The sequence below is a fragment of the Procambarus clarkii genome, chromosome 43, assembly GCF_040958095.1.
Source record: "Procambarus clarkii isolate CNS0578487 chromosome 43, FALCON_Pclarkii_2.0, whole genome shotgun sequence".
Classification (NCBI taxonomy): domain Eukaryota; kingdom Metazoa; phylum Arthropoda; class Malacostraca; order Decapoda; family Cambaridae; genus Procambarus; species Procambarus clarkii.
Window position 1 is genome coordinate 35551483 of NC_091192.1, and position 27656 is coordinate 35579138.

The following is a 27656-nucleotide window of genomic DNA, read 5'->3' on the forward strand; positions in this document are numbered from 1 at the left end:
ATAATATATGTATGTATATCTGTCTTACCCGATATAGCAATCTTGGTCCAGTATAATATGTTTCCCACAACAAAAAATATAACAGCCAGCTCCCCCCCCCCCCAAAGGCCCAACCAAGCCACAAGTGATGGACCAATCAGCGGGCGTGAGAGCGAGGCTCCGCCCACTTCCCACAGCTTCCTCACTCTCAACTGCCATTGGTGGAGCGGCCGTGAAGCTCCACCCAGCTCTGCCTAGCTCCGCCCACCCAAGTCACGCAATGTGGGCTTAAACGAATTTGTATAACATTGTTGTGCGGCATAAAATACTTATTTAATATTTAAGTATTTTTATGAGTTATGCAGAAGGTGTAACATAAGCTAAATATTTAATATTACAGGATGTCAATCATTCCCTCAAAAACAGTAGAATGTTGATTCATAAACACTGATACTTGCCCGAAACGCTCTGCATATTAGTGGCTTTAGGCATTGTATGTACTAGCTCTATCTATAAATCCAAAATTATTTTTGTAACTCATCTTCTATGTATGTTCTTTTACCTGAATAAATATTTTAATTGAATTTGCATTTGAAATATATGTCAACACACGTAAGCTGCCATCCCAACGGGCTTGACACACTGCTCTCACTCACCTAAATCATTTTTGGGTTAAGTTGCTGAGCCCATTATGAGCATTTGTTACCTTTTCTTATTACCAGAATGGGTATGGGGTCCACTACCACCGACAGGATGGGTATGGGGTCCCCTACCACCGACAGGATGGGTATGGGGTCCACTACCACCGACAGGATGGGTATGGGGTCCCCTACCACCGACAGGATGGGTATGGGCTATCCTCAGAGCCCACCAGCTACCCCCCCCCACACTGCCTCCTATACCGTGTACACCAGCTACCCCCCCTATACCGTGTACACCAGCAACCCCCCCACACTGCCTCCTATACCGTGTACACCAGCTACCCCCCCCACACTGCCTCATATACCATGTACACCAGCTACCTCCCCCTACACTGCCTCCTATACCGTGTACACCAGCTACCTCCCCCTACACTGCCTCATATACTATGTACACCAGCTACCCCCCTACACTGCCTCCTATACCGTGTACACCAGCTACCCCCCTACACTGCCTTCTATACCGTGTACACCAGCTACCCCCCTACACTGCCTTCTATACCGTGTACACCAGCTACCCCCCTACACTGCCTTCTATACCGTGTACACCAGCTACCCCCCCCTACACTGCCTCCTATACCGTGTACACCAGCTACCCCCCTACACTGCCTCCTATACCGTGTACACCAGCTACCCCCCTACACTGCCTTCTATACCGTGTACACCAGCTACCCCCCTACACTGCCTTCTATACCGTGTACACCAGCTACCCCCCTACACTGCCTCCTATACCGTGTACACCAGCTACCCCCCTACACTGCCTCCTATACCGTGTACACCAGCTACCCCCCTACACTGCCTTCTATACCGTGTACACCAGCTACCCCCCTACACTGCCTCCTATACCGTGTACACCAGCTACCCCCCTACACTGCCTCCTATACCGTGTACACCAGCTACCCCCCTACACTGCCTTCTATACCGTGTACACCAGCTACCCCCCTACACTGCCTCCTATACCGTGTACACCAGCTACCCCCCTACACTGCCTCCTATACCGTGTACACCAGCTACCCCCCTACACTGCCTCCTATACCGTGTACACCAGCTACCCCCCCACACTGCCTCATATACCATGTACACCAGCTACCCCCCTACACTGCCTCCTATACCGTGTACACCAGCTACCCCCCTACACTGCCTCCTATACCGTGTACACCAGCTACCCCCCTACACTGCCTTCTATACCGTGTACACCAGCTACCCCACCCCATACTGCCTCCTATACCGTGTACACCAGTTACCCCCCACCACACTGCCCCCTATACCATGTACACCAGCTACCCCCCCCCCACACTGCCCCCTATACCGTGTACACCAGCTACCTCCCACACTGCCTCCTATACCGTGTACACCAGCTACCTCCCCCTACACTGCCTCATATACCGTGTACACCAGCTACCCCCCCACACTGCCCCCTATACCGTGTACACCAGCTACCCCCCCACACTGCCCCCTATACCGTGTACACCAGCTACCCCCCCACACTGCCTCATATACCATGTACACCAGCTACCCCCCCCACACTGCCTCATATACCATGTACACCAGCTACCCCCCCACACTGCCTCATATACCATGTACACCAGCTACCCCCCCACACTGCCTCATATACCATGTACACCAGCTACCCCCCCACACTGCCTCATATACCATGTACACCAGCTACCCCCCTACACTGCCTCCTATACCGTGTACACCAGCTGCCCCACCCCCCACACTGCCCCCCTATACCGTGTACACCAGCTACCCCCCTACACTGCCCCCTATACCGTGTACACCAGCTACCCCCCCACACTGCCCCCTATACCGTGTACACCAGCTACCCCCCACACTGCCCCCTATACCGTGTACACCAGCTACCTCCCCCTACACTGCCTCATATACCGTGTACACCAGCTACCCCCCTACACTGCCCCCTATACCGTGTACACCAGCTACCCCCCCCCCCACACTGCCTCCTATACCGTGTACACCAGCTACCCCCCCACACTGCCTCATATACCATGTACACCAGCTACCCCCCTACACTGCCTCCTATACCGTGTACACCAGCTACCCCCCCACACTGCCTCATATACCATGTACACCAGCTACCCCCCTACACTGCCTCCTATACCGTGTACACCAGCTACCCCCCCACACTGCCTCCTATACCGTGTACACCAGCTACCCCCCCCCACACTGCCTCCTATACCGTGTACACCAGCTGCCCCACCCCCCACACTGCCCCCCTATACCGTGTACACCAGCTACCCCCCTACACTGCCCCCTATACCGTGTACACCAGCTACCCCCCCATACTGCCTCCTATACCGTGTACACCAACTACCCCCCCCCACACTGCCCCGTATACCGTGTACACCAGCTACCCCCCACACTGCCCCCTATACCGTGTACACCAGCTACCCCCCACACTGCCCCCTATACCGTGTACACCAGCTACCCCCCACACTGCCTCATATACCATGTACACCAGCTACCCCCCCACACTGCCCCTATACCGTGTACACCAGCTACCCCCCCACACTGCCCCCTATACCGTGTACACCAGCTACCCCCCACACTGCCTCCTATACCGTGTACACCAGCTACCCCCCCCCCACACTGCCCCCTATACCGTGTACACCAGCTACCCCCCCACACTGCCCCCTATACCGTGTACACCAGCTACCCCCCCACACTGCCCCCTATACCGTGTACACCAGCTACCCCCCCACACTGCCCCTATACCGTGTACACCAGCTACCCCCCCACACTGCCCCCTATACCGTGTACACCAGCTACCCCCCACACTGCCTCCTATACCGTGTACACCAGCTACCCCCCCACACTGCCCCCTATACCGTGTACACCAGCTACCCCCCCACACTGCCCCCTATACCGTGTACACCAGCTACCCCCCCACACTGCCCCCTATTCCGTGTACACCAGCTACCCCCAACCCCATACTGCCTCATATACCGTGTACACCAGCAACCCCCCTACACTGCCTCATATACCGTGTACACCAGCTACCCCCCCCCCCCTACACTGCCTCATATACCGTGTACACCACCAACCCCCCCCCCCCACACACTGCCTCCTATACCCTGTACACAGCACAGCAGGCAGTTATGTGGTAAAGGCAGACTCTGCACATTTTCAAGTGTAGATATGATAGAGCCCAGTAGGCTCAGGAATCTGTACACCAGTTGATTGACAGTTGAGAGATGGGACCAAAGAGCCAGAGCTCAACCCCCGGAAGCACAACTAGGTGAGCACACACCAACCTAACTAAAGTCCAAGAACCTACCCCTCCCCCCCCCCCCCCCCACCAAGCCAAGATTGAGCCATCAAGAAGGGGTGACAAGCGAAGATAATTTGTACGATCTGTTAATGTATTCACCTGAGCTGACCTGGAGAGCTTAAGTCAGGTACCCTTAACCCACCACCTTGTAGCCTCTCGCCTCACATCTGCCACGCTATTATCCTCTACACTCACGTTAGCGTCGTCATATGTTGTATCTACGAGTCCTGCGTGTAGCCTAGCCTTCTGTAGTGTGCTATATTCTAGCGCTTCATACTGTAACCTCATATTATGTAGCCTATTCTTATAACCTCTGGTAATATGTTACCTTGCAGCCTAGTTTGGTTTCTTTGCATCTTGTACGCTGGTGTTTTAGGCTGGAGTAGTTTTGGTTTCCTTGTATCTTGTAGTCTTATCTTGTAATGTAGTGTGATAGCCTGGCATCTTGTAGTCTTATCTTGTAATGTAGTATGATAGCCTGGCATCTTGTAGTCTTATCTTGTAATGTAGTGTGATAGCCTGGCATCTTGTAGTCTTATCTTGTAATGTAGTGTAATAGCCTGGCATCTTGTAGTCTTATCTTGTAATGTAGTGTAATAGCCTGGCATCTTGTAGTCTTATCTTGTAATGTAGTATGATAGTGTGATAGCCTGGCATCTTGTAGTCTTATCTTGTAATGTAGTATGATAGTGTGATAGCCTGGCATCTTGTAGTCTGGTCCGAATACTGGTGTTTTTCTTCAGTAATTGGAAGAGTGATGTTATTGGCAGTGTTAGCGTGGGGGTGAGTTGCCATTGTCCCGCTGCGGCCGCTCCAGCTGGTATTTTTATACCCTGGACATTTGAGGGTGAGGTTGGCGCCTCCAGGGAGATATTAAGTGTGACTCTGTGCTCGGGTCCCACCAGTGACCTTCCTTAATGACCTGCCGGTCCTGTGTGACCTGTCACCGCCTCGCATGAAACGAGCCGACCTCGATTGAGCTATCAAGATGCCCTTCCGTTTCTCCCCGCTGGTTGGTGTATGTACTCATTCGTCCAATAGTAATCGTGTATGTCCCAATGCTGCTTTCTGATTGGCTAGCTGGGATAGCTATCCTACCTAAGGTCGACCGACAGGTGAGGATGGATGACAATGTAGGCACCAGCTCGCAGGAACCAATAAAAGGATTAAACCTGTTAACTTCAACAGCCTTCTGGTGGGCTGGACTTCTCGCTGTGTTCCTCATCCCCCACACTCCCCCAGCCCCACCAGGGACCCGCCACCCCCAGCCCCACCAGGGACCCGCCACCCCCAGCCCCACCAGGGACCCGCCACCCCCAGCCCCACCAGGGACCCGCCACCCCCAGCCCCATAGGGAAGATTGAGTCGTCAACTTGACAAGCGACACTAATATGCCCATTATCTTTGTGCGTATGTTCATACCTACATGTTCCAACCTATATGTACTCGCGGGAGGGACGGATCAGTTTTTGCTACCCTAGTAACTGTGTGACTCACCATAGATTAACCATTAACGCAACAGTAAAATGTGTACTTGGATGAAAAAACGATTCTTCGCGGCAGGGGATCGTATTCCAGGGACCATAGGATTAAGGACTTGCCCGAAACGCTGCGCGTACTAGTGGCTGTACAAGAATGTAACAACTCTTGTATATATCTCAAAAAAAAAAAAAAAAAAAAAAAAAAAAAAAAAAGATGTAAAGTGCCTTGTAGTGACTGTTGTGAGCCTCTTGTTAAATCTTTTGTGATATAAAAAGACTATTGATATGCATATGTATTTGTGTACATGTATGTATATATATGTACATGTGTATGTATATATATATATGTACATGTGTATGTAACATTAACAATTGTGTAGCTAGTTTCGCAATATTGTCACTTGCTTAGTGTCACGAATCTTATTACGATTCTGCCAATTCTCCCGAACCTCGTATTATGTTATTGTTTTCTCTACGTAAATATTGCTGTCAGTTGTATAAGATTTGTGTATATAGATATATATACATTATATATATATAACATAGATAGCTGGGTAGTGTGTGTAAGGTTTGTTTTGGTGGTGGATGTCACGTGAAATTAGCCGTGTGGGCGGTTGACAATATTTGGGAATGGCCAGGGCGATTGTTGGCAAATCATTTGCCTATAGTTTTATATTTATTTATTCCCATATGTGGTAGCCGTAATATTTCAAGGAATGTGAGATCGGTAATTACAACTCTTAGTTAATAATGTTGGAGTTTAGGGCTGACCTTTGTAAATAGAATGTTCACAATGTTCATGCGAACGTTAATTGGTGTTTGGGTAGACGGTTAGTCGACGTTGGGCCTGCGGACCACGTCCTGGGCAGTAGAGTGGCGGCTGCGGTCGAGTGCAGTTGTGTTTAAGCTAAGTTCTTGGTTTTTGTTATTTTAAGCCCATATAAATATTAATTTATCTGGATAGACAATTTTAGTGTATTTATGGCTTACTCCATATTCTGGTGATAGTGCTCAGGTCTCAAATAATTACTTGCATTCTATAGTATTACATGCTGATAAATATTTCTGGCTACTATTTATTTAATGGTTGTTAAGTTGTCAGCCTTAGCAAAAATATTGTTCTCCCGTTTTATTAGTGATTAATTATACCCCTAGACACCTATTGGCATGGCAGATTTTTATTTGTTCTTTACACTGTGGGGAGAAGAACATTATTTAGTCTCAAGAGTCGTGACACTTAGCTAAATGAACTTTGGGGTTCAGTTCCTGAGCCCATTATGTGCCTCTGTAACCCTTTCCACCACCACCCACGGGATGGGTATGGGGTGCATAATAACGAAATGAAATTGCTACTCGCAGCTTCACATCTGAATATCTGGTGCAACGTACTTTAAATTTTCTATTACATCTTTATCACTGAAGATTGACTGAACTGGTCATATATACGCCTTTTCTCACTTCATTTCAGGTGCCCACTGAAACTATTTATTTATTTAATAAAAAAAGATTTATTTGTTGATTTAATCTTACACTGGAACCTTCTTACGTTCCTGTCATGGCTCATCTGATTTAAAGTTCACGCAAATTTCTGCGTGTTTCCTCCTGTAGCAGCAACAGTTTCAATAGATTCTCTGGATAGCCGCAGATTGACTGATTTTGCTCATTTGGAAGTGTCTATACTTGTTTGCTGTTAACTTTCTTGGTATATTTTATGTCATAATCATTTTTAATTCCAATCTTATATTCTCTGCAGTGTTTGTAAATTAAAATCTTTAACACTACTCTCGTATTTCCAATATCAGCCATGCAGAAAATCTCATATATAATGTTTAAGTATATTATCTTTCACATTGGTGTGGAGCAAACACCACCACAGGTCTAACTTACACTATTTACTGTGCTGTTATCTGCCTTTAGTTTAGTCACTTCTTGTGACCAAAATATGTGCATGTGCTTAGGACTAATGCAAGGATCCATCAGTGTAAATAATCAGGGAAAGGGAGCGCTCTCTGACTAAAGCATCAATTTAGCTTAAGGCATTGTGCTTTGCTTCTTGTCGAAGCAAGGCTTGTTCTTTAATCAGCTTCCTGGGTGGGAAAGGGGGGACAGTAATTTGGAAAGGAGTGATCTCCCATGGGGCAGGAAAGTATCGTTGTTGTCTCTCTTGGTAGTGGTGATGAAAGTTATACATATTGAGCACATTGGCAGTTTCGGTAATCCATTTGGAGGGATGCTGACCTTCAAGGAAGAAGGCTTGGAGGGCTTCAGTGTAGGGGTTAGGGTGGGTTGTCCTAAGCATCTTGATACCAAATAAAGCATTAATTTCAGTGATACGATCACTTACACATGAAATATTCAGTTCCTTCCTCATGTTTAGTAATTTAGTTGTACGGGGGCATCCCGTTCTTACAGGTGAAATGTATTGTCGGTGTTTGTTTATGTCGATATTAAAGAGAAGGCAAGAGGAACACAGTTTGCTCAGAGTTCACAGTTGAATAAAGTGCGTTTTTGTTTTGGTTAACTCCTTTATATTCACATAATTTAATGTTAAGTATATATTATGTATATATTTTGTATATACTTTGTTTAACAATTGAGAGCAGGAAAAGGGAAATGAGGTGACCTATCCGTATAATTATGACGTGTACATCATACAGTGACCCATGGCAATGGTATCAGGGACAAATGGGGACCCATTTGTTGATGATCTTTGTTGGACCCTGCTAGGCATCCCCCCACCATCCCTGGCTGGTACTCTCATGGTTGGCCTTTTAATTTAGCTTTAATTTTAGCTTTAGCTACTCAGAACGAAGTGTCCATGTAGCACGGGCTATGGTGAGCCCAAAAAGGATCTTAAGACCTCTTCCATTACTTGTATACATCAATGACTTGCCAAACGTCTCTAACGTTCTTAAATCTACACTATGCTGACGATACTACCTTCATCTGCCATTGAGTTCAATAGATTCTTCTCTTTCATTGGGTCATCCCTTGCAAATGATATTCCATCTTCCAGTACTGATGTTATTTACTGTACTGAATACTGTTTCAGAATACTGATTTGGCTATTAGAACAATATCTAACTCTGGCCCCAGGCATCACTCGGTACCCTTACTCAAATCAAATCTCTAAATATGTTGGATATTAAGTCACTGCACATCCTCTCATGTGTACTCTATATATTTAAAACTCTGTACTGTAATGTCAATCATGACCTTAAAAGCTTCTTAGAAGGTTGTAACAGAACCCATGGGCACCACACCAGAAACAAATACCTATTTGATATCCCACTAGTACGACTTAATCAAACTAGAAATGCTCTGCAAATCAAGGGACCCATTATGTGGAATGACCTTCCCAATCATGTCAATGACTGTACCTCTCTCAGCCAGTTTAAGATAAAAACTAAAAACTACCTAATAAACTCCATGTAACCTACCTTATCCCTAAATGTCAACCCATGTATTACTATTGTAATCAGTGCTGTTTGACAAACTTGTAATTGCTATTCTCTGCCTTGTTCCCCCCTTATTTTATTTTTATTTTTTTTCAGCACAATTTATACTTTAAGCTCAATTACTGTACTATTAAGTTTTAGTCAGTGTTTTTTCCCCCTCACCTTGCCTGAAACGCTATGCGTACTAGTGGCTTTGGGTATTGTATGTACTATCACTATCTTTAAATCCAACATTATGTATGTAACTCAATGTATGTAATTTACCTTAATAAAAAATTTAAATCTAAATCTACATCATATTGTAAATAACGAATTAAAAAAAAAAGTTCCCTCATGGATGTCGACCAACAAACTCACACTTAACATATAAAAGACCTACTACATTTTATTTGGAAGCAAATCATCAAACCAAATTCACTTTCAGATAGAAAATGTTAACATTATAAATGAAGGAAAATTTCTTTGCTTATACATAGACAAGAGACTAAACTTCAGTACCAATATGGCATAGCCAAAAAAGTCTCAAAAACTGTCAGTATACTCTCTAAAATCAGGTCCAACCACTTGGGCTGTACAACGATCTCACTTCATACAGGTCGGCGTTCAATCCTCGACCGTCTAAGTGGCTGGGCACCATTCTTTTCCAACGTTCCATCCCAACCCCTTGCAAGTGCTATATAGTCGTAATGGCTTGGCATTTTCCCCCCTTATAATTCCCTCCCTCCCTAAAATCACGTACTGTACAGTATTATGTTCCCCATTCTGCTCTTCTCTCATTATACTCCTCACTAATCTATCCCCATACGGTATCTGTGCATGGGGTTTCAGCCACTGCAAATTACCTCAAGCCCATCATCACCCAGCAAAATTCTGCTATGAGAATTATAACAAACTCTGTCTTTAGATAACACACAGCCCCTCTGTTTAAATTACTTAACTTGCTAAACATAAACTTATTCCACACGTTCTCTTTGCTATTTACATGTACAAAACCTTGTTCCTAAATGTTCATCCTGAGCTGAAATTCTTCCTTAATAGATGTAATAGAACCCATGAGCACCACACCAGAAATAAATATATCTTTGATATTCCCAGAGTCAGACTAAATCTGTACAAACACTCCATGCAAATAAAAGGATCCAGTCTATGGAACTCACTCCCTAATGAATTAAAAAATTGTCCAACCTATGCCTTATTCATGAATAAAACCAAAAAGTACCTAATTTTATCCTCATAGTTCCCAACCTTGTGCTAACAGATGATTTTATCAAGCTTGGACTTTGTACAGTACATATTAATCCAGAAAGCTAGTTAGTTGGTCGATCTGTTGTTCATGTATGACGTGAGTAAAAATAAATTTACATTTTACTTTTTAACGTCGAATTAGTATGAATTAACTTCTGTCGATGTTTTTCAACAATCTGTGACCTACATAAATGATTACCCCCCCCCATCCCCCTCACCTCCTAGGAAAATGACGATGACAATGTAACAATGAATCAACATAGATTAAATGTTACTCAAGCAGCAGCCAGAGTACATCAAACTGACATCATCTTAACAGCTTAGAGACTGTACTTGTGGTTGTTCTCCAACTCACATTATTTGTTGATTCATACATACTGTATTAAACTAAGTTGCTTAGCTAAAAGGATTTTGGGGTTCATTTCCCAAGCCCATAATTGTGTGTGTGTAACCTTTTCCACTACCGCCCACGGGATGGATATGGGTACATAATAAATGAACTATAGTACTCACCTATGGGAAGATTTTCCCAGTGTGGATGAAGGGATGAGAGTGGGAATAAGTATATAATTATCAAAAGAATACACCAATTCAGGGAGACTATGTAGCACCATCAGTGTCGCTGGATATTCAAAAACTTGGAAATAACAGATCATTTCTAAAACTGGTGTTTTAATAGCTCTTTATTATCCTAATTATATTAATAAACTAAAACAAAAAAACATATTTTAATATGATAGACATCTGCTGTTTGAGAAATTATTTGTTACTGCAGTCCTTGTGGCGTAGTGTTAAGACACTTGCCAGACGTTTCGTGAGCGCTTTGGCCTGGGTTCGTATCCTGGCTGGGGAGGATTAACTGGATGCCAATCCTTAATTGTTGCCTCTGCTAATCCAACAGTAAAATGGGTACCTGCTTGTTAAATGATTTGACTGGGACGTATTCCGGGAATATTAGGATTAAGGATTTGCCTGAAACCCTATGCATGCTAGTGGCTGTACAAGAATGTAAGAACTCTTGTATAAATAAATAAAAAAAAATGGCTCCAACTTTCAAAATTCGATCACGGGTGGACTGGTCTATTCCCTGTATACTATGTGCTTTTCGTTCGAATTCATCGCAACAGTTCAGTGACCTACGGCCTCGAAATAATACGTAACTTACCAGTAAATAGGTAACCAGGAGTTAGTCAGCTTGTTGTGGGGTTGTATCCTGGGGAGGGTCAGTAATTTGACCTGGGGGGAGAGGCAGGTTCTTGATATAAGGCTAACATGTATATATACACTGGCTGCCTGTTCCTGGACATAATTTTTATTAAATTATTATATCACTTTGGGTGAAAAAATCTTGTTTTCTGTTCTACATTGTGGCTTGGTGAGCTAGTAAAGTTATGACAGGTTTGGACAATACACACAATATGGTAACTAGATATATATTTGATGTAAACGGTTACAGCGATGGTTGTTGTATGATGTTGTATGATACTACAGTGTCATGACAAGGCGAGTTGTAAGGTAGCACACCAGTACTGTTAAGTACCGGTGATGGTAGAGATTGGTCACATTTAGTAGGACTGAAGCTGATAAAGAGGTATTATTACTGCTGGCTGCTATGTTGAAAGACTGCCTAGATGCTAAGACCAAGGCAAAGACTAACAGAAAAAATTACCCAATGGGCGAGCTGTGAAGTGGGGACAAGAAGAAAAATAGTTACGGGGGGAGAGGAATTGATTAGAGTGGGGAAGAAAGTGCCAGGGCTTAACCCAGCTGCAAGTCGACTGGTCAATGGTTTGAGAGACAAGTACTGGACTCACAAATGTTGTTTCAATGTGAGCAACACAGTATTCAGGCAGCATTATATCTGCTTGATATAAGGGTATTGATATTTATATCACCCGGCCCCCCACACTGCCAGGTGTACGACTCTTATCAATCTTACACTAGAATAACAAGTAATTAACAAATGTCAGTCTTGATACGTTATTTTAATATGTTTATACCTAAATTTTGAACATTTTAATTAAAACAAGATAAAAATAAAGGTTTCATGCTGTAGAATAGTGTAAGATTTATCAGAGCTACAACTGGCAACGTTTTTCTCACGAGCTGCCACTGGTCCCAACCAGATCAAGAAATTGCTCAACTTCAGCTTATGATATTAAATTCACGCAGTATGTTATCTCATGGTTAAAGTCCTCCATTAAATGGGCTCGAGGTTCAGCTGCAGCATTTATCACATTATGCACATAAGCAACTTCCTCTGCTGTTGCTGTGTCTGCCCTGTAGCATACTCTCACTGTCAGCTTGCTACCATTTTGAGCTATTATGGTGCACCATGCAGATTTCTGGGGATCTTTTGGTTTTCAATTCTTCAGTGCTGGATGTATTCAAGTCCTTTTTTAAATATAGCATCCCACCACTGCTCTTGTTCTGGCTTGTCTGAAAGGTGGATGGTATCCTTGAAGATGCAATTTTCTGTTCCTTTGCATTGAGGAATTATTTCCAGACATTCCCAGCTATGGCTCATCTGCATGTCTAGCTTCCATGGCCTCTAGAACATTACATTACTGCTGAAGCTAAACAAGCTGTCAAAATTGAATTATTGTTTGAATCACACTCTTAATTATCGATAATTTCTTAATATGTCTTTAGTCCCCTCAATTCCAGGATTAACAAGCCCTGTAGAAAATTTCAACTTTATTCAGCCTTCATTTTATGCTGTTTGAGTTTGGGGCACTAGTATTATATGGTCTAGCACTGGTTTGACATGTGCTGCATATGAAATTTTAATGACATCCTTGTCTTAGGCCTTAGAGACTCTTGAAGCATACATCACAATGGCACACAATTAGCAGCCTTTTTAATAATGAAAGGAATCTAGTTTCATGTGCGTAAGTGTTTTAGGTTTTAAGTCAATAAAATGAGGCTCTCAAGATAGTTTAAAAGAATTTGCTATGGGGCTATATTAATCGATTTCAACAGCAGTCATATTTTAGGGCTCAAACTTAAGTACAGGAACTTCAAAGATGTTGAATAGAAACCTCAATAAAATGTTTTAAACACTGCAAAACATAATACTGTACAGTAAAACAATAATATATCACTACTGGTGATACCTAATTATCACTACATACATATTTCACAACTGAGCACAGTTCTCAAATGTAGGTAAAGAGAAATGCAGACTACTTTTCTAAAGTTTATTATGAATCTCATTGAGTAAAAATAAAATCGTTTTCCAAGCAATATTCATAGTGAGCAAACTATCAAATATTTGGACCATAAAATAAATATGATCCATTAATACATTTCAATATCTAAAAATTTAAATTATTTCCCCTTATTATGTTGAGAAGATTAGCATTTATGAAACCTTGCACAAACATGTACCTGTTAATAAAAGATAAATGAGGACCACTATAGCTGCCTTTTGTTACAGTACTTGCATACCATCTTCCTCTCTTGTCTGAGGATCACAGCTTAGAGGGAACCTGCAACAAAGTGTATACCTTTTATAGTGTTACTAGCCCCTAGAAATTTAACTACAAGGTTCTATCAATAAAGGTGATTAAGGAAAGTTTCTTATGCCTCAATACCAGCATATCTTATAATACAGTTGCAATTATATTCGTAAAACTACCAATTACAATTTAATGTATAAATATCATTCTCAAACCTTCCAAGATTGAAAGTTAAAATGTGACAATTGTCAGGCATTCACATGCATGAAGAAAATGCTGATAATAAATGAAAAAGGATTCAGGCTGTGTTATGTTTACCAATACAAATATAGTATTGATAAAGTATTATACTGTACATGCTATCTAAAAAAAAAAAAAAAAACTCGGCGTTGAATGCAATGAAAAGCCAATTTTTGGGTGAACCCCGGTGGGCCCCCAAAGTCATATTACATTCAATGATGAGATGGTACCATCTACTAGTGAGGGAGAATTGTGTTCTCTCAGCTAGAAGCTTGACTTGTACCCCATGGCTGCTGTGCTGAGCAATGTTGTGCACCGAGCCTTTATCCAAAAACATAAGTACCTCGTGTAAGCTGTCTACAGATTAAGGATCACATGGGTGGTTCAAATATCATGTGTGTAGTGACATAAGATGTCTGATTATACTAGCAGATGGCAGTTAATACAACTCGCCTGTATAATCATGGGAGATTCCAACCACAAGTTTAGCTGTTGTATGTATAGTTGCATGGCTGACCTGATCTTTAACGGTTTTCATACCGCTTCCTTCCACTCCCAATGTCGTCAGAGAAGCCCAGAGCTTACCTAATCAGATACGTCTGTATGGTAGAAACTGCATTCTGATTGGTGGTGCTCTATGTGACGGCTTTTAACTTCTATGTGAAGGCTTTTAACAAGTGACACAAGGTGAGAGTTCCACCATCTCGCTTTAAGCTCTATCTCATCATTCTCAGTGATGCTGTGCATTGAAAAGGATGTAGGCTCTCTTGAGCTCCTGAGTACTGTTCCCCTCAAAAGCTACAAGTACTTCTAACTCAAGACACATCTTGTGAGAGATAGCTTGCAACAGTAGAGACAACTTCCCCATTCACTGATGGCTAAGAACAAGCATGTGTATAAATGTGGTGTGAATGTTGAGTAAGTAAACTGTAATTATTTGCATATGCATTAATGACTCCAGCAGCCAGTGAGCTTGGTGTATGTTCTCGACTCTGTGCCATGTGGCTACTCAGATATTTTTCTGTCTGTGGAAAATTTCCACCAAAAATATAGTATAACATGGCCTATTGCTTATGTATAGCTATTTATAGAACAAAACCAAGCCCTCCCAGGACAGAGAGAATGTCTAGTCAGCAAATGACCACCATTTTGAACACATTACCCCAGGGAAGCATCCGTAATGGCCTCCATACCAGGATATGTAATTAAATCAAATAGCTATAAGCATATCATTGTAATACTATATCCTTTAAATAATTACATATATTTAATAAATAATTGTTTAACCAGATATGTTTGGTTAGCGAGTGTAAATCGACCTTTAAAACGGATTGGGTAACTTTACCTGCCTTGGTGTGGATTTAATTAGTGTTTAGACACTTCCACAAGTAAGCAAAACTCCACCACCTCAAGAAAACACACCATGGTTGTAAACGCTTAGTTTTAGCCGTTTTACAGATAAGTGTACCTTTGTATGGTGGTATAAACTACACACTCATAAGTGTATAAACACTAAGACACATGATATAAAGAGACTTGTGTGTATCTTGCCATAAACTGAGAGGAGTGGGAGGCTACACCGACGCCACACCAGCAAGGAGCCAGACACCCTCACACAAAAACAAACAAGCACACCATGGAATGTATGCTTTCAAGTTAAGCTGTTTATTTTGTGGTCAGTTAGTGTGGTGAAATAACAAAACTATGTGAATAAAATGAGAACAAACCACGAGGTGGAAGAATACTAGCGGCCACACCTGAAACCTCAGCTAAAGAAGTCGGACACCATAACACACCCCACTCCACTACATAGTAATGAACAACTCTCTAAGCTCTGGCCCAACAAGAGGGGCCAACCAAGTCTTAGTAAAATAAGCCTGAGAGCTCCGTACCTGCATAATACATTAAAAATATGGGAGGGTTGGTGATGTTTTTGAGATTTGGATCCAATATATTTGTGCTACTAATCCCATTGTATTGCAGGTGCAATTACTAGGGCTTACGAGCTCACCTTAGTGAGTAAATTACTTGCCACTTAACTAAATATAACTAACTAGGTTAATAAATATTTAACAAATAAATATTTGATATATTGCAATTGTTTAAATATAGATTAAATTACACTGTATACATTTGCATTAGATAAATTCAAAACAATAAAGAATTAAATAACCAATCATGTCATTGTTTATAATATAATTCATGTGGCAAGTAAGCGAGTAATTATCAAAAGAAGGCACCAAACCGGGAAGGCTATATAGCACCATCAAATGTGCGGGATAATCAGAGGGCGCTAAATATCACCAAGGATGCCAATACGAGAACAAAAATGCATAAGGCGAACAATATCAAAAGTATCCGAGTCACCAAGAATTCTATCGAGGGACAAGCGACCGCAGGGGATGTTCGGAAAACAAGACACACGCTCGTCCTGGAAGTCGGGACATTCAACAAGGATATGCACGACCGTAAGAGGAACAATGCAATTTGGACAATCAGGAGCAGGGCAGAGCTCCATTAAGTGACCGTGAGTTAAACGGGTATGGCCAATACGCAACCTAGCCAGAGCCGTTTCCCACCTCCGGTTACGGTGGCAGGAAGGAAGGCCACTGGGACACACGACCCTTAAGAGTATGCAGTTTGTTACCAATAACAGAAGACCAACAACTCTGCCAGCAGGCAAGGATGGAGGCATGAATAACTGGGAAAAAGTCAGAATAAGGAATACCTTTACGGGAGATGGGACAAGTGCGGATAGCGTCCTTAGCGGTAGCAACCACACGCTTATTGAAAGAGACACTAACATGGCTGGGAACCCAGCAGAACGCAACCGACTTACTGGAGATAAGAAACAGCCAATGTTGAATCTCGATGACCACCGGATGGACCGGATTAAAGAACCATAAAGCCATGAGGGCACTATGAGAGTCAACTACCACCACAAAGGAGGATTGACACCGGGAAAGCAGGAGATGAAGAGCATAGAGAATAGCATAAAGTTCTGCTGTGAAGATGCTAGCCTCCGGAGGACGGCGACACATATAAGTATGGTCAGGAAAAACAACAGAGTAGCCCACACCGTCAGCAGATTTAGACCCATCGGTGAAGATGGGAACGGAGTGGGAGTTAGAAGAAAAGTGCTCAAGGGAAGAGGCGTTTCAGAACCGTAGGAGGAGTAAAAACTTTAGTGATGGTGGTCAGAGAAGTACAAAATTTGGGAAGGGGAACCCTCCACGGAGGCAAGGATGGAACAATACGAGGAGAAACATTAGTAATACGAATCGAAAGAGAATCTTCTAAGCGAGACAAACGGACAGAAAGAGGAAGGTGGTGAAGAGGAACAGGAACTACAGGAGGGGTAAAAGTCAAAGCACAGTAGAGATGGGAGTGAGGATGCTGTAAGGATAGCGCAAGATAGCTAAGACTGTAGCGATCACGGCGGTCCTGGAGAGACAAAGCCAGTGTCAGCGTACAAGCTGAGGGTAGGAGTTGAACGAAAAGCACCAGAGCCGAGGTGCAACCCAGTATAGTGCAAAGGATCAAGACAGCGAAGAGTAGAAGGAGAAGCAGAAGAGTATGCAGGGCAACCATAATCGGGTTTAGACAGGACGAGAGAGGAATGCAAATTGAGGAGCGTGCGTCCATCCGCTCCCCAACAAGTATGGGACAAAACCTTAAGTAGGTTAAGGGCCTTAGAGCATTCAACACAGAGGTAAGAGACATGGGGCGACCAAGACAAACAAGTGTCAAAGAATAACCCCAAAAGCTTCGATGAATCTTTGTTCTCAAGGGGATGACCATAAAATGACAAAGAGGGACGAAGAACGACCCACTTCCGAGTAAAAGTCATGGCACAAATCATAGTAGTAGAGAACTTGAAGCCATGATTGGTGGCCCAAGATGACATGGCATCAATCACAAGTTAAAGCCGCCGTTGAAGGAGAGGCGAATCATCACCCCGACAGCAAAGAGTAAGATCGTCAACATAAAGCGGAGAAGATACCAGAAGGAAAGGAGGAAAGAAGACCATTGAGGGCAACCAGAAAAAGAGTAGTACTAAGAACACTACCTTGGGGCACACCTTCATACTGCCGAAAAGAGGCAGAGAGTGGTACCAAGCCTGACTCGAAAGGTACAACGAGAGAGAAAGCTTTAGAGGAAGAGAGGGAGATTACCACGAAGGCCAAAAGAACGAAGTTGGGACAGAATATGGTATCTCCAAGTCGTGTCATAAGCCTTTTCCAGGTCAAAAAGGACAGCAACAACAGAGGTCTTCGCAGCAAAAGCAGTACGAATAAAGACCTCCAAGTTCACCAGGACATCAGTTGTGCTGAGGCACTTGCGAAAACCAAATTGAGGAGAGAGGTGGTGGTGATGTTCCAAGAACCACATCAGACGGACATTTACCATACACTCAAACAGCTTGCAAATACAACTCGTGAGAGCAATAGGGTGGAAGTCCTTAGGGGATGTACCGAGAGACCTTGGTTTCCGAATAGGGAGTACAACGGCATCGAGCCAGACCTCAGGAACGGACGACGACTCCCAGACCTGGTTATACAGACTCAGTAAATACTGAGGCGTGCACGGAAGGAGATGGCGAAGCATCTCATAATGAACGTCATCCGAGCCCGCCGCCGTAGATCCGCAGAGGGCCAGGGCAGACTGAAGTTCAGAATGAGAGAAAGGACTGTTATAGGGAAGGCGGAGATGAGTGCGGAAATCTAAAGGATAAGATTCAAGAACAGGCTTACGAAGAAGGAAGGATTGAGGAAGATGAGAACCAGTGCTAACAGAAGAAAAGTGGGAACCCAGTTCGGTTGCGACCTTCACTGGATCTGCCACAAAAGTATCACAGAGGTGGAGAACTGGCGAGACATCTGGAATGAACTTGCCCGCAATCTTGCGGATCTTCTTCCAGATCTGCGGCAGAGGAGTATCGGACGTAATGGTGGAAACATAAGATTTCCAACTCTCACGTTTAACTGTATGGATGGTCCTACAGGCCACTGCACTTGCCTTCCGAAACAAAATAATAGAATCAGCTGTCTGCTGGCGGCGGTGTATCTTCCAGGCTGCACACTTACAGCGGACAGCCCGAGCACAGTCCGCATTCCACCAGGGAATGCACTTCCGTGTGCCCTGGGAGGAAGAGCGAGAAAGAGAGAGGAGGGCAGCATTGAAGACAGTGTCATAAAAAAGAAGGAGGGTGCGAGGAAGAGGGAGAGAGAGTAGCACAGAGGATAAATAGGTTCCAGTCAGCCTTGGCAAACTGCCACCTAGAGAAGGAGAGGGGGGGGTGGAAAGAGAAAAAGGAAACGAGGATAGAGAAATGATCACTGTTATGGAGGTCATCAAGAACCTGCCACGTGAAATCTAAGTAAAGGGACGACGAGCAGAGAGAAAGATAAAGACAGGAAAGGGTGCAAGTTCGATAGTCCACATGAGTGGGCTCGCCAGAATTCAGAAGAGATAGAGAAGAAGCGAGGACGAACGGTTCGAGAAGACGGCCTCGGGTGTTTGTCAGAACATTACCCCAGAGGGAATGTCGACAGTTGAAATCACTCAAAAGGAGCACCGGCTCTGGCAAGGAGTCCAGGAGGTACTTAAGATCAGGAAGGGAAAGCAGGACATTTGGGGGCAGATGAATGGAACAGACTGTATACCATTTACCTACAAAAACATGGGCAGCAGAACAATGGATAGGTGATGGAAGAAGTTGGGGGGGACGAAGGGAATATCAGATCGAATTAAAAGAGCAGTAGAATTATGGGCCCCAGCAAGAGCTGGGGGGGTGAAGAGAAAGAAAATAATAACCACGAAAGTGACCAGGACGAGCACCAAGCATCGGTTCCTGGAGACAAACACAAAGCGGTGAAAACTGTGTAATTAGAAGTTGGAGTTCATGGAAGTTGGCATAAAATACACGAATATTCCACTGAAGAATAAACATTACCAAAGAGAAAGGACAGTAACAGAGAACACACACCTCAGGAAGCAGCCCATGACAGTTGACTAACTCCCAGGTACCTATTTGCTGCTAGGTAACAGGAGCATAGGGTGAAAGAAACTCTACCCATCGTTTTTCGCTGGCGCCCGGGATCGAACCCGGGACTACAGGTTCACGTGTCCAGCGTGCTGTCCGCTCGGCCACCGGCTCATGTGGGCCAGGCGGTTGGTGGAAGTAAGTAATTATCAAAAGAAGGCACCAAACTGCGCGGTTGGTGGAAGATACGACAAATATATTTATACCAATTTATTTCAGTGTCATTGATTTGTTTTTTTCACTTGTTATTTTGCATTTATATTATTTAATAGTGTGTCACTTTAGAAATTTATATTAAAATGTGTATAACATTGATACATACAAATACATCCATGTCTCTAATGTGCACAATATTATATTCTATCGACAGTAAAACATATAGTTTCTGCTATTATCACTCTGTGTACACATTTTATATGTGTACATATATACTGTGCACATATTTCAACATTAAGTGATGCTGTGAGCTGCTGCTGCATGCACTAATCATGGATGCTGTGCTAGTACTGATGCTATCACACCAAATAAGGGTGCCCACAATTTTTCCAAGATGGCACCTGTTTACTGGAGACCCAAGTAGATATGAGCCCTGTGTAACCACAGGAGTTTTAAATCTTACGCTTGACCTAAACTAGGCCTTGGATGACATGCACACCAACAATGAAACAACCCTGGTTGATATGTGCAGTTGAAGGGTTAAAGCGAACTGATTAGAAGTTGAAGTTTAGGTTATAATGTCGTGCTAGGTACCTTGATCACTATGGTCTTCATCTCCAAATACTCTGTCAAGCCTTCCTCACCCCTGAAACAAACAAATGATTTTAAGTTACAAAGAAAATTATTTTCTATTCATGTCATTATAAGCCTGTATCATTCAAATTCATATACTGTACAGTATGTTAGTTCTCCATAATTTTTAAATGAGTACATTCACACTGAACTTTGTAAACATAATGATGAGGAGCTCAACAATGTTCTTATAACTTATTATGTGCTTCCATATTGCTGAATATTGCAGTTTTCATCTCCCAGCAACATTTTCTTAAACTCTTTTCTTTCATTAGTTGATTAGCTTTTTGTAATAACTACCTTGTCCCATTTACAGTGCTGCCATTAGCTCCATTCTCACTAGTCCTGCATGACCACACTAATCCAAAACTCTTGTCTTATGATCAATGTCTTGATCATTCTTAATTAAAGGCTCTTATACTTTGGCAAATTAATTTTTGCTGATTATTTATTAAATTTGGCTTTTTAAAGCTGTTTAACCACAATTATTAGAACAAGCTATCCTATTCTTCAGACATTTGCAAAATGCTATAGTTATACACTATACAGTGGAACCTCAGTTTTTGAATGCCCATTTTAAAATTTTTTGGTTCTCGAGCTCAATTTCTTAAAAAAATTCAACTCGATACTCAAGGTTTGCCTCGGTGCTCGTATTTGTTGATACTGTACACGTATGACTAAGGTGGTGGGTGGCTGATGGTAGACTAAGGAGGTGGGTGGCTGATGGTAGACTAAGGTGGTGGGTGGCTGATGGTAGACTAAGGTGGTGGGTGGCTGATGGTAGACTAAGGTGGTGGGTGGCTGATGGTAGACTAAGGTGGTGGGTGGCGGATGGTAGACTAAGGTGGTGGGTAGCTGATGGTAGACTAAGGTGGTGGGTGGCGGATGGTAGACTAAGGTGGTGGGTGGCTGATGGTAGACTAAGGTGGTGGGTGGCTGATGGTAGACTAAGGTGGTGGGTGGCTGATGGTAGACTAAGGAGGTGGGTGGCGGATGGTAGACTAAGGTGGTGGGTGGCTGATGGTAGACTAAGGTGGTGGGTGGCTGATGGTAGACTAAGGAGGTGGGTGGCTGATGGTAGACTAAGGTGGTGGGTGGCGGATGGTAGACTAAGGTGGTGGGTGGCTGATGGTAGACTAAGGTGGTGGGTGGCGGATGGTAGACTAAGGTGGTGGGTGGCTGATGGTAGACTAAGGTGGTGGGTGGCTGATGGTAGACTAAGGTGGTGGGTGGCTGATGGTAGACTAAGGAGGTGGGTGGGTGACTGATGGTAGACTAAGGTGGTGGGTGGCGGATGGTAGACTAAGGTGGTGGGTGGCGGATGGTAGACTAAGGTGGTGGGTGGCTGATGGTAGACTAAGGAGGTGGGTGGCTGATGGTAGACTAAGGTGGTGGGTGGCGGATGGTAGACTAAGGTGGTGGGTGGCTGATGGTAGACTAAGGTGGTGGGTGGGTGGCTGATGGTGGACTAAGGTGGTGGGTGGCAGATGGTAGACTAAGGTGGTGGGTGGCTGATGGTAGACTAAGGTGGTGGGTGGCAGATGGTGGACTAAGGTGGTGGGTGGCAGATGGTAGACTAAGGTGGTGGGTGGCTGATGGTAGACTTAGGTGGTGGGTGGCAGATGGTAGACTAAGGTGGTGGGTGGCTGATGGTAGACTAAGGTGGTGGGTGGCTGATGGTAGACTTAGGTGGTGGGTGGCAGATGGTAGACTAAGGTGGTGGGTGGCTGATGGTAGACTAAGGTGGTGGGTGGCTGATGGTAGACTAAGGTAGTGGGTGGCTGATGGTAGACTAAGGTGGTGGGTGGCTGATGGTAGACTAAGGAGGTGGGTGGCTGATGGTAGACTAAGCTGGTGGGTGGCAGATGGTGGACTAAGGTGGTGGGTGGCAGATGGTAGACTAAGGTGGTGGGTGGCAGATGGTAGACTAAGGTGGTGGGTGGCTGATAGTAGACTAAGGTGGTGGGTGGCTGATAGTAGACTAAGGTGGTGGGTGGCTGATGGTAAACTAACCCCTGAACTGCTCAGCTTCCAAATATGGCAACCCCCCCCCCCCCAGTGCACAGGAAATAAATTCTCTGGAAAAAATTCTTTGTTTTTCTGAAAGTCAAAAATCTTTTCCCGAGTATGGATATGTTAACAAAAAGTCAACGTTGTACTTTGACTGCAATGGGATCCGTAAGTTTGCGCATGACGTTATCAATCCCTGGTCGCCTGTGGCGTACGCTCCTGGGGCCAGTAGGTCACCTGGGTCAAGATGCGCGAGTTGCCACGAATATATTTTTGTTAATTTTTTGCGCACAGTTCCAAATACATTTTATTTGTTTTTTTGTGCCAATCCCATGTATAATGAACACCTACCCTATATTATGGCAGTAGAACATCCGTACTGTCCGAAGACACTGTTACGTGCATGACACGTGTATACATATCCGGCACATATTTCCAATGTATCATGCTAATTTATGTCTATCAATAATCAATTTATTTACACACTGTACAGTATCACACACTACATATACACACACCATAAACACACACTGAATGCCGTGAGTGTGAACTGCCACACACAGCCAGTCCTCCCTCACTCCTCCAACATTGTACTCGCCATCGCCCCTCCTCCCACCATACTATTATTCACACCAATGTTTCATGTTCATTTATGTATATTTATAACATATTTACACACTATACACTGTCTCACACACTATATACATTCACCATAAACACACTCTGAACTGCACGAGTGTGAGCTGCCACACCCAGCCAGTCCTTCTTCACTCCAACATCTTACTCGCCAACATTGCTCCTCCCACCATACTGTTATTGTTTTTATTACACTATTTACACATGTTATGTATACATATCTAAATGTTTTATTCACCAGAACTATGCAAGTAAGCCGGTATTTTGTCAGCACAGTGGCCACCATACACTGCATGAGAAATCACACAGCAGCCAGCAGATGACACTACGATTATGACGTCACCTCCCTCAACAAAATAGCTCCTCCCAAAATACTCCTGTTGCTGTTATTGCACTATATATACACATTGTATATATCCATGTACATGTGTGTTCACCATAGCGAACCACTAAGACCATAGAACCACTATGGTGAGGAAAACAAGAGTTGCTGCCACACACTGTGAGGCTACCTCGATTCCCTCCCTCCCTCACCAAAATTTCTCCTCCCACAATACTACACACATATGTACATGGGTACATACACACATCGTATATACCCATGTACATGTGTATTCACAATAGCAAACCACTAAGCTAGTATGGTGAGCAAAACAAGAGTGGCTGCCACAGTGACACTATCTTGTCTCTCCCCCTCCCTCCCTCACCAAACCACCACCACCTCCCACAATACTACGCACAGCGCTAATTATCACCACAATCCTGCTGGTATCATAATCCTGGTCACTAATTCCTGTAAATGAATAATTGACCACAATTTTATTTTGTAAAGGAACCTACGAAGTTGTTTGACGATTCCTAGATGGACGAAATATGCTGTGGTGCTGTGGCTAGCGCTGTGAACATCGTGAACAGCATTGAATCACTAATATTTGATTATTTTACACACCCATTATCACACTCAGGCTCTTCTGTAATACTATCATGACTAAATAATACGTTATATATATATTTTAACATTATTAGGCGGTGCTGGGGTCACAATGCTGAACAGCAGTGGTGTGAGCTCATGATGTGTACACCAGCCTTGGTTGCTCACTCAGTACTGAGGCTCTCACACCCGGGAATGTGACCCACTACTTTTTTTTTAAAGATGGCATCTATTTACAAAAGCCCCGAGGAAGCTGATGTGAACCCTATGTAGCTGCGGGAGTTTTGAATGGAACGCTAAAAATATAAACACCCGGAGGCGCGTTGCGCACCCCCGTCGAGGGCCTGTAGGCACATTGCGAAGTTGATGGGGGCTAAGGAGGTGGGTGGCAGATGGTAGACTAAGGTGGTAGGTGGCAGATGGTAGACTAAGGTGGGTGGCTAATAGTAGACTAAGGCAGTGGGTGGCTGATGGTAGACTTTAGGAGATCGATGGTTGGGTGGGCACAGAGTGGATGGGTGGCAGTCAGGAGACAGCAGGTGGGCAGATGAATAGCAGGACGGGTGGCAGAGTGGGTGGGTGGGTGGCAGAGTGGGTGGGTGGGTAGCAGAGGCGATGGCATGAGTGGGCGAGCTTCTGACTAGGACTAAAACAGGAGCTGGTCACCCTCATTCCCTTCCCAGACATCCCTCCATTCCCTCCCAAAGACATCCCCTCATCCCGCACACCGTACCCTACCCACTACCTCAACCCCCCCCCCCCCCAATCCTACAGCCTCCTTCCTACCTCCATCCCCTCATCCCCCAGACTGGACCCTCCCAGCAGTACTCCTCCTAGCCAATTGGACGGTATTAATATGGTAGGCTTCCTTACTACCAGCTGATGGATCAGGAGGCAGACTCCTTGAGCGCTCTTTCATTAAAGCCTGATTGACTGTTAATGGCCGATTGACTGCGAATGGCCGATTGACTGTGAATGGCTGATTGACTGTAAATGCATGACTGACCGTAAATACCTAACCGGTTGCTACTACAAATGTGAATGCTCGAGTGCCTTTGGTTATGACTGCCTGTGAATGCTTGACTGCCTTTGGTAATGACTGCCTATGACTGGTCTTAAATGTGAATGCTTGATTGACATGTTGTGACTGTAACTGACTGGTTCTGACAAGCTGCCACATAACATAGGCAGTGAAATGTGTGAAAGGAAAATCTTGAACCAGTGATGCAGATATGAATGTGTTTAAGGCGAGCAGGGGTCTTAAGTCTTACCTCCTCCCCCCTCTTCCTCACCCTCCCCATACACCGACACTGCTGCTCCATCCATCCTCACCGTCTCCCATACGCCAACAAGAGTCCTCAGTAAAGTGCAGTTAAATGTTCACTTATTTTATTTATGGTTTATATTTATACCTGATTGTTTTGTGTATGAAAAATGGGAGTAGTATTCTGTATAAAATGTATTTTTAAGTTAATATTTTTGAGTGTGTGGAACGAATTAATTTAATTTACATTATTTCTTATGGGAAAATTCGTTTCGGTTTTCGAATTGTCTCTGGGAACGGATTAAATTCTAAAATGGAGATAATACTGTATTATTAAACTATAATAATACGGGCAACTTTATATATGCACTCAGTATATAGCCATAGTATTAGTAAATTATGCTTAACAAACAACAATAGACCATACGTACAACTCTCGTCCTTGACCAGATTGCTTGTAGCCCCCAAATGGTGTCTGAGGAAGGCACACATCATAGCAGTTTACCCTAAAAACAATGAATAATGGTAATTATAGCCCACTTCTTGGTTCTCACATTCATAAATTTATATATAATCCAGTTGCAGTTACCACCAACTGATTATTATTTTAATATCTATCAGAATAGAACTCTAATGCAATTTGAAACCAAAGAGGAGATAATACAAAAAATTTAGTTCAAAGAAATTTGAAAACTGCCAAGTATCTTGGCTACGAGCAGCATCCTATGATTTGGAAAAGTCTAGAAATATAAAACTCTTAGTTTATATTAAATTTTACTCTATATAGTATTTGCAGAATACTGATGTGGTTAGAAATAATTTGCCTGCATTACAAAAAAGGTCTTACCACACAGATCCAGCACGAATAGTTTGGGCAAAGGTCAGAGCCTTGTTAATGTCAGTAGTCACAATTCCAGAAGCAAGGCCATATTGTGTCTTATTGGAGCGTTCAATCACTTCATCCATTGTACTGAACCTCAGTATTACTTGCACTGGACCAAAAATCTACAATTTAAGAACATGAGAATAAAAATCTGCAAATGGCTTATTGGCCTGTATCGCCTAGTTGTGCTTGCAGGGGTTGAGCTTCAGCTCTTTGGTCCCGCATGTGTGAGGTAGCTTTGATTTGTATCAATCTACTCCCGCTCATATTTGGCACATTTGAATGCGACTTCAAAGTGAGTTACCTTCTATGATGATACTGATTTTTGGCATGCTACTCTTATTTATAAACACTATCTTTTATCCAATGTCTATTACTTTCTAAATCTAAATTTATCCAAACTGAATCCATTGTTTACCATATTTAGTTTTATATTTTGCGTTCATACTTCCAAAACCCTATCAACATTCCTTCTTGTTAAACCTTTCTAACCCTCTGTACTCTTCAATTATATCTCTTCCCTTACCCTATGTCATACAAAACAATGTACAGTATATATAGTTTTTCTTTAAAGTCTCTCTTATAGAGGCCATTCCTAATTTTGCAGTAAGTAATAACTGTATATTTTCTATAAAATTTACATCCAATTTATAGTATGATGCTCAAAACTGCAATCATACATAATCCAAGTTTGTTATCACAAAGGCAAGATAATCGTCAGGATAATGTTGAAACTATTACAAAAATAATTATTCCTATTTTTTTACTACTGGAGGGTACAGGAGAAAATGACTTTAGAACATTCCCTTTCTGCAGCTCATCCTAAGAATTACCTTGCCAGTTTTCTAATTACTATTGGGTGAGCATGGTTCAACAGTTTAGAATCAATGCCACATTGTTCCTCCCATCCCAAAGCTCAAACCCAAGCTTATATAGTTTGCAAGGTGCAATAAGGGATACCATTATCTGCTACACCAAAGGCAGCTAATATAAACCAGGCTATACCTTTCAGCATTAAGTATATCACTAGATATTCAAATAAATGTACCTCCTCCTTGGCAATAGTCATGTCATCGGTCACATTGGAGAAGACGGTGGGTTGAATGAAGTAGCCCTGGTTGCCAACACGTTCACCACCACACTCCAACGTTGCACCTTCATTCTTGCCTTTCTCGATGTAGCCCAGTATTCGCTCCATCTGCATTTGGCTCACCTGGAAAACTGAGGTACTGAACCATCACAACTT

General features: G+C 43.5%; 1 protein-coding gene across 7 annotated transcripts in view; it reads right to left on the reverse strand.

Moving 5' to 3' along the window:
• Positions 1–13336: 13336 nt before the first annotated feature.
• Positions 13337–27656, reverse strand: part of LOC123755962 (aldehyde dehydrogenase X, mitochondrial) — a 149254-nt gene continuing 134934 nt past the window's right edge. For all 7 annotated transcript variants that reach the window (XM_069300242.1, XM_069300240.1, XM_069300239.1 and 4 more), the window contains 5 exons: positions 27459–27623; positions 26375–26532; positions 25959–26033; positions 20648–20699; positions 13337–13641 (listed from right to left, as the gene is read on the reverse strand). In XM_069300242.1, the coding sequence (XP_069156343.1) occupies positions 13624–13641; positions 20648–20699; positions 25959–26033; positions 26375–26532; positions 27459–27623 (468 nt within the window). In that variant the 3' untranslated portion in view covers positions 13337–13623. The remainder of the gene's footprint in view (positions 13642–20647; positions 20700–25958; positions 26034–26374; positions 26533–27458; positions 27624–27656) is intronic.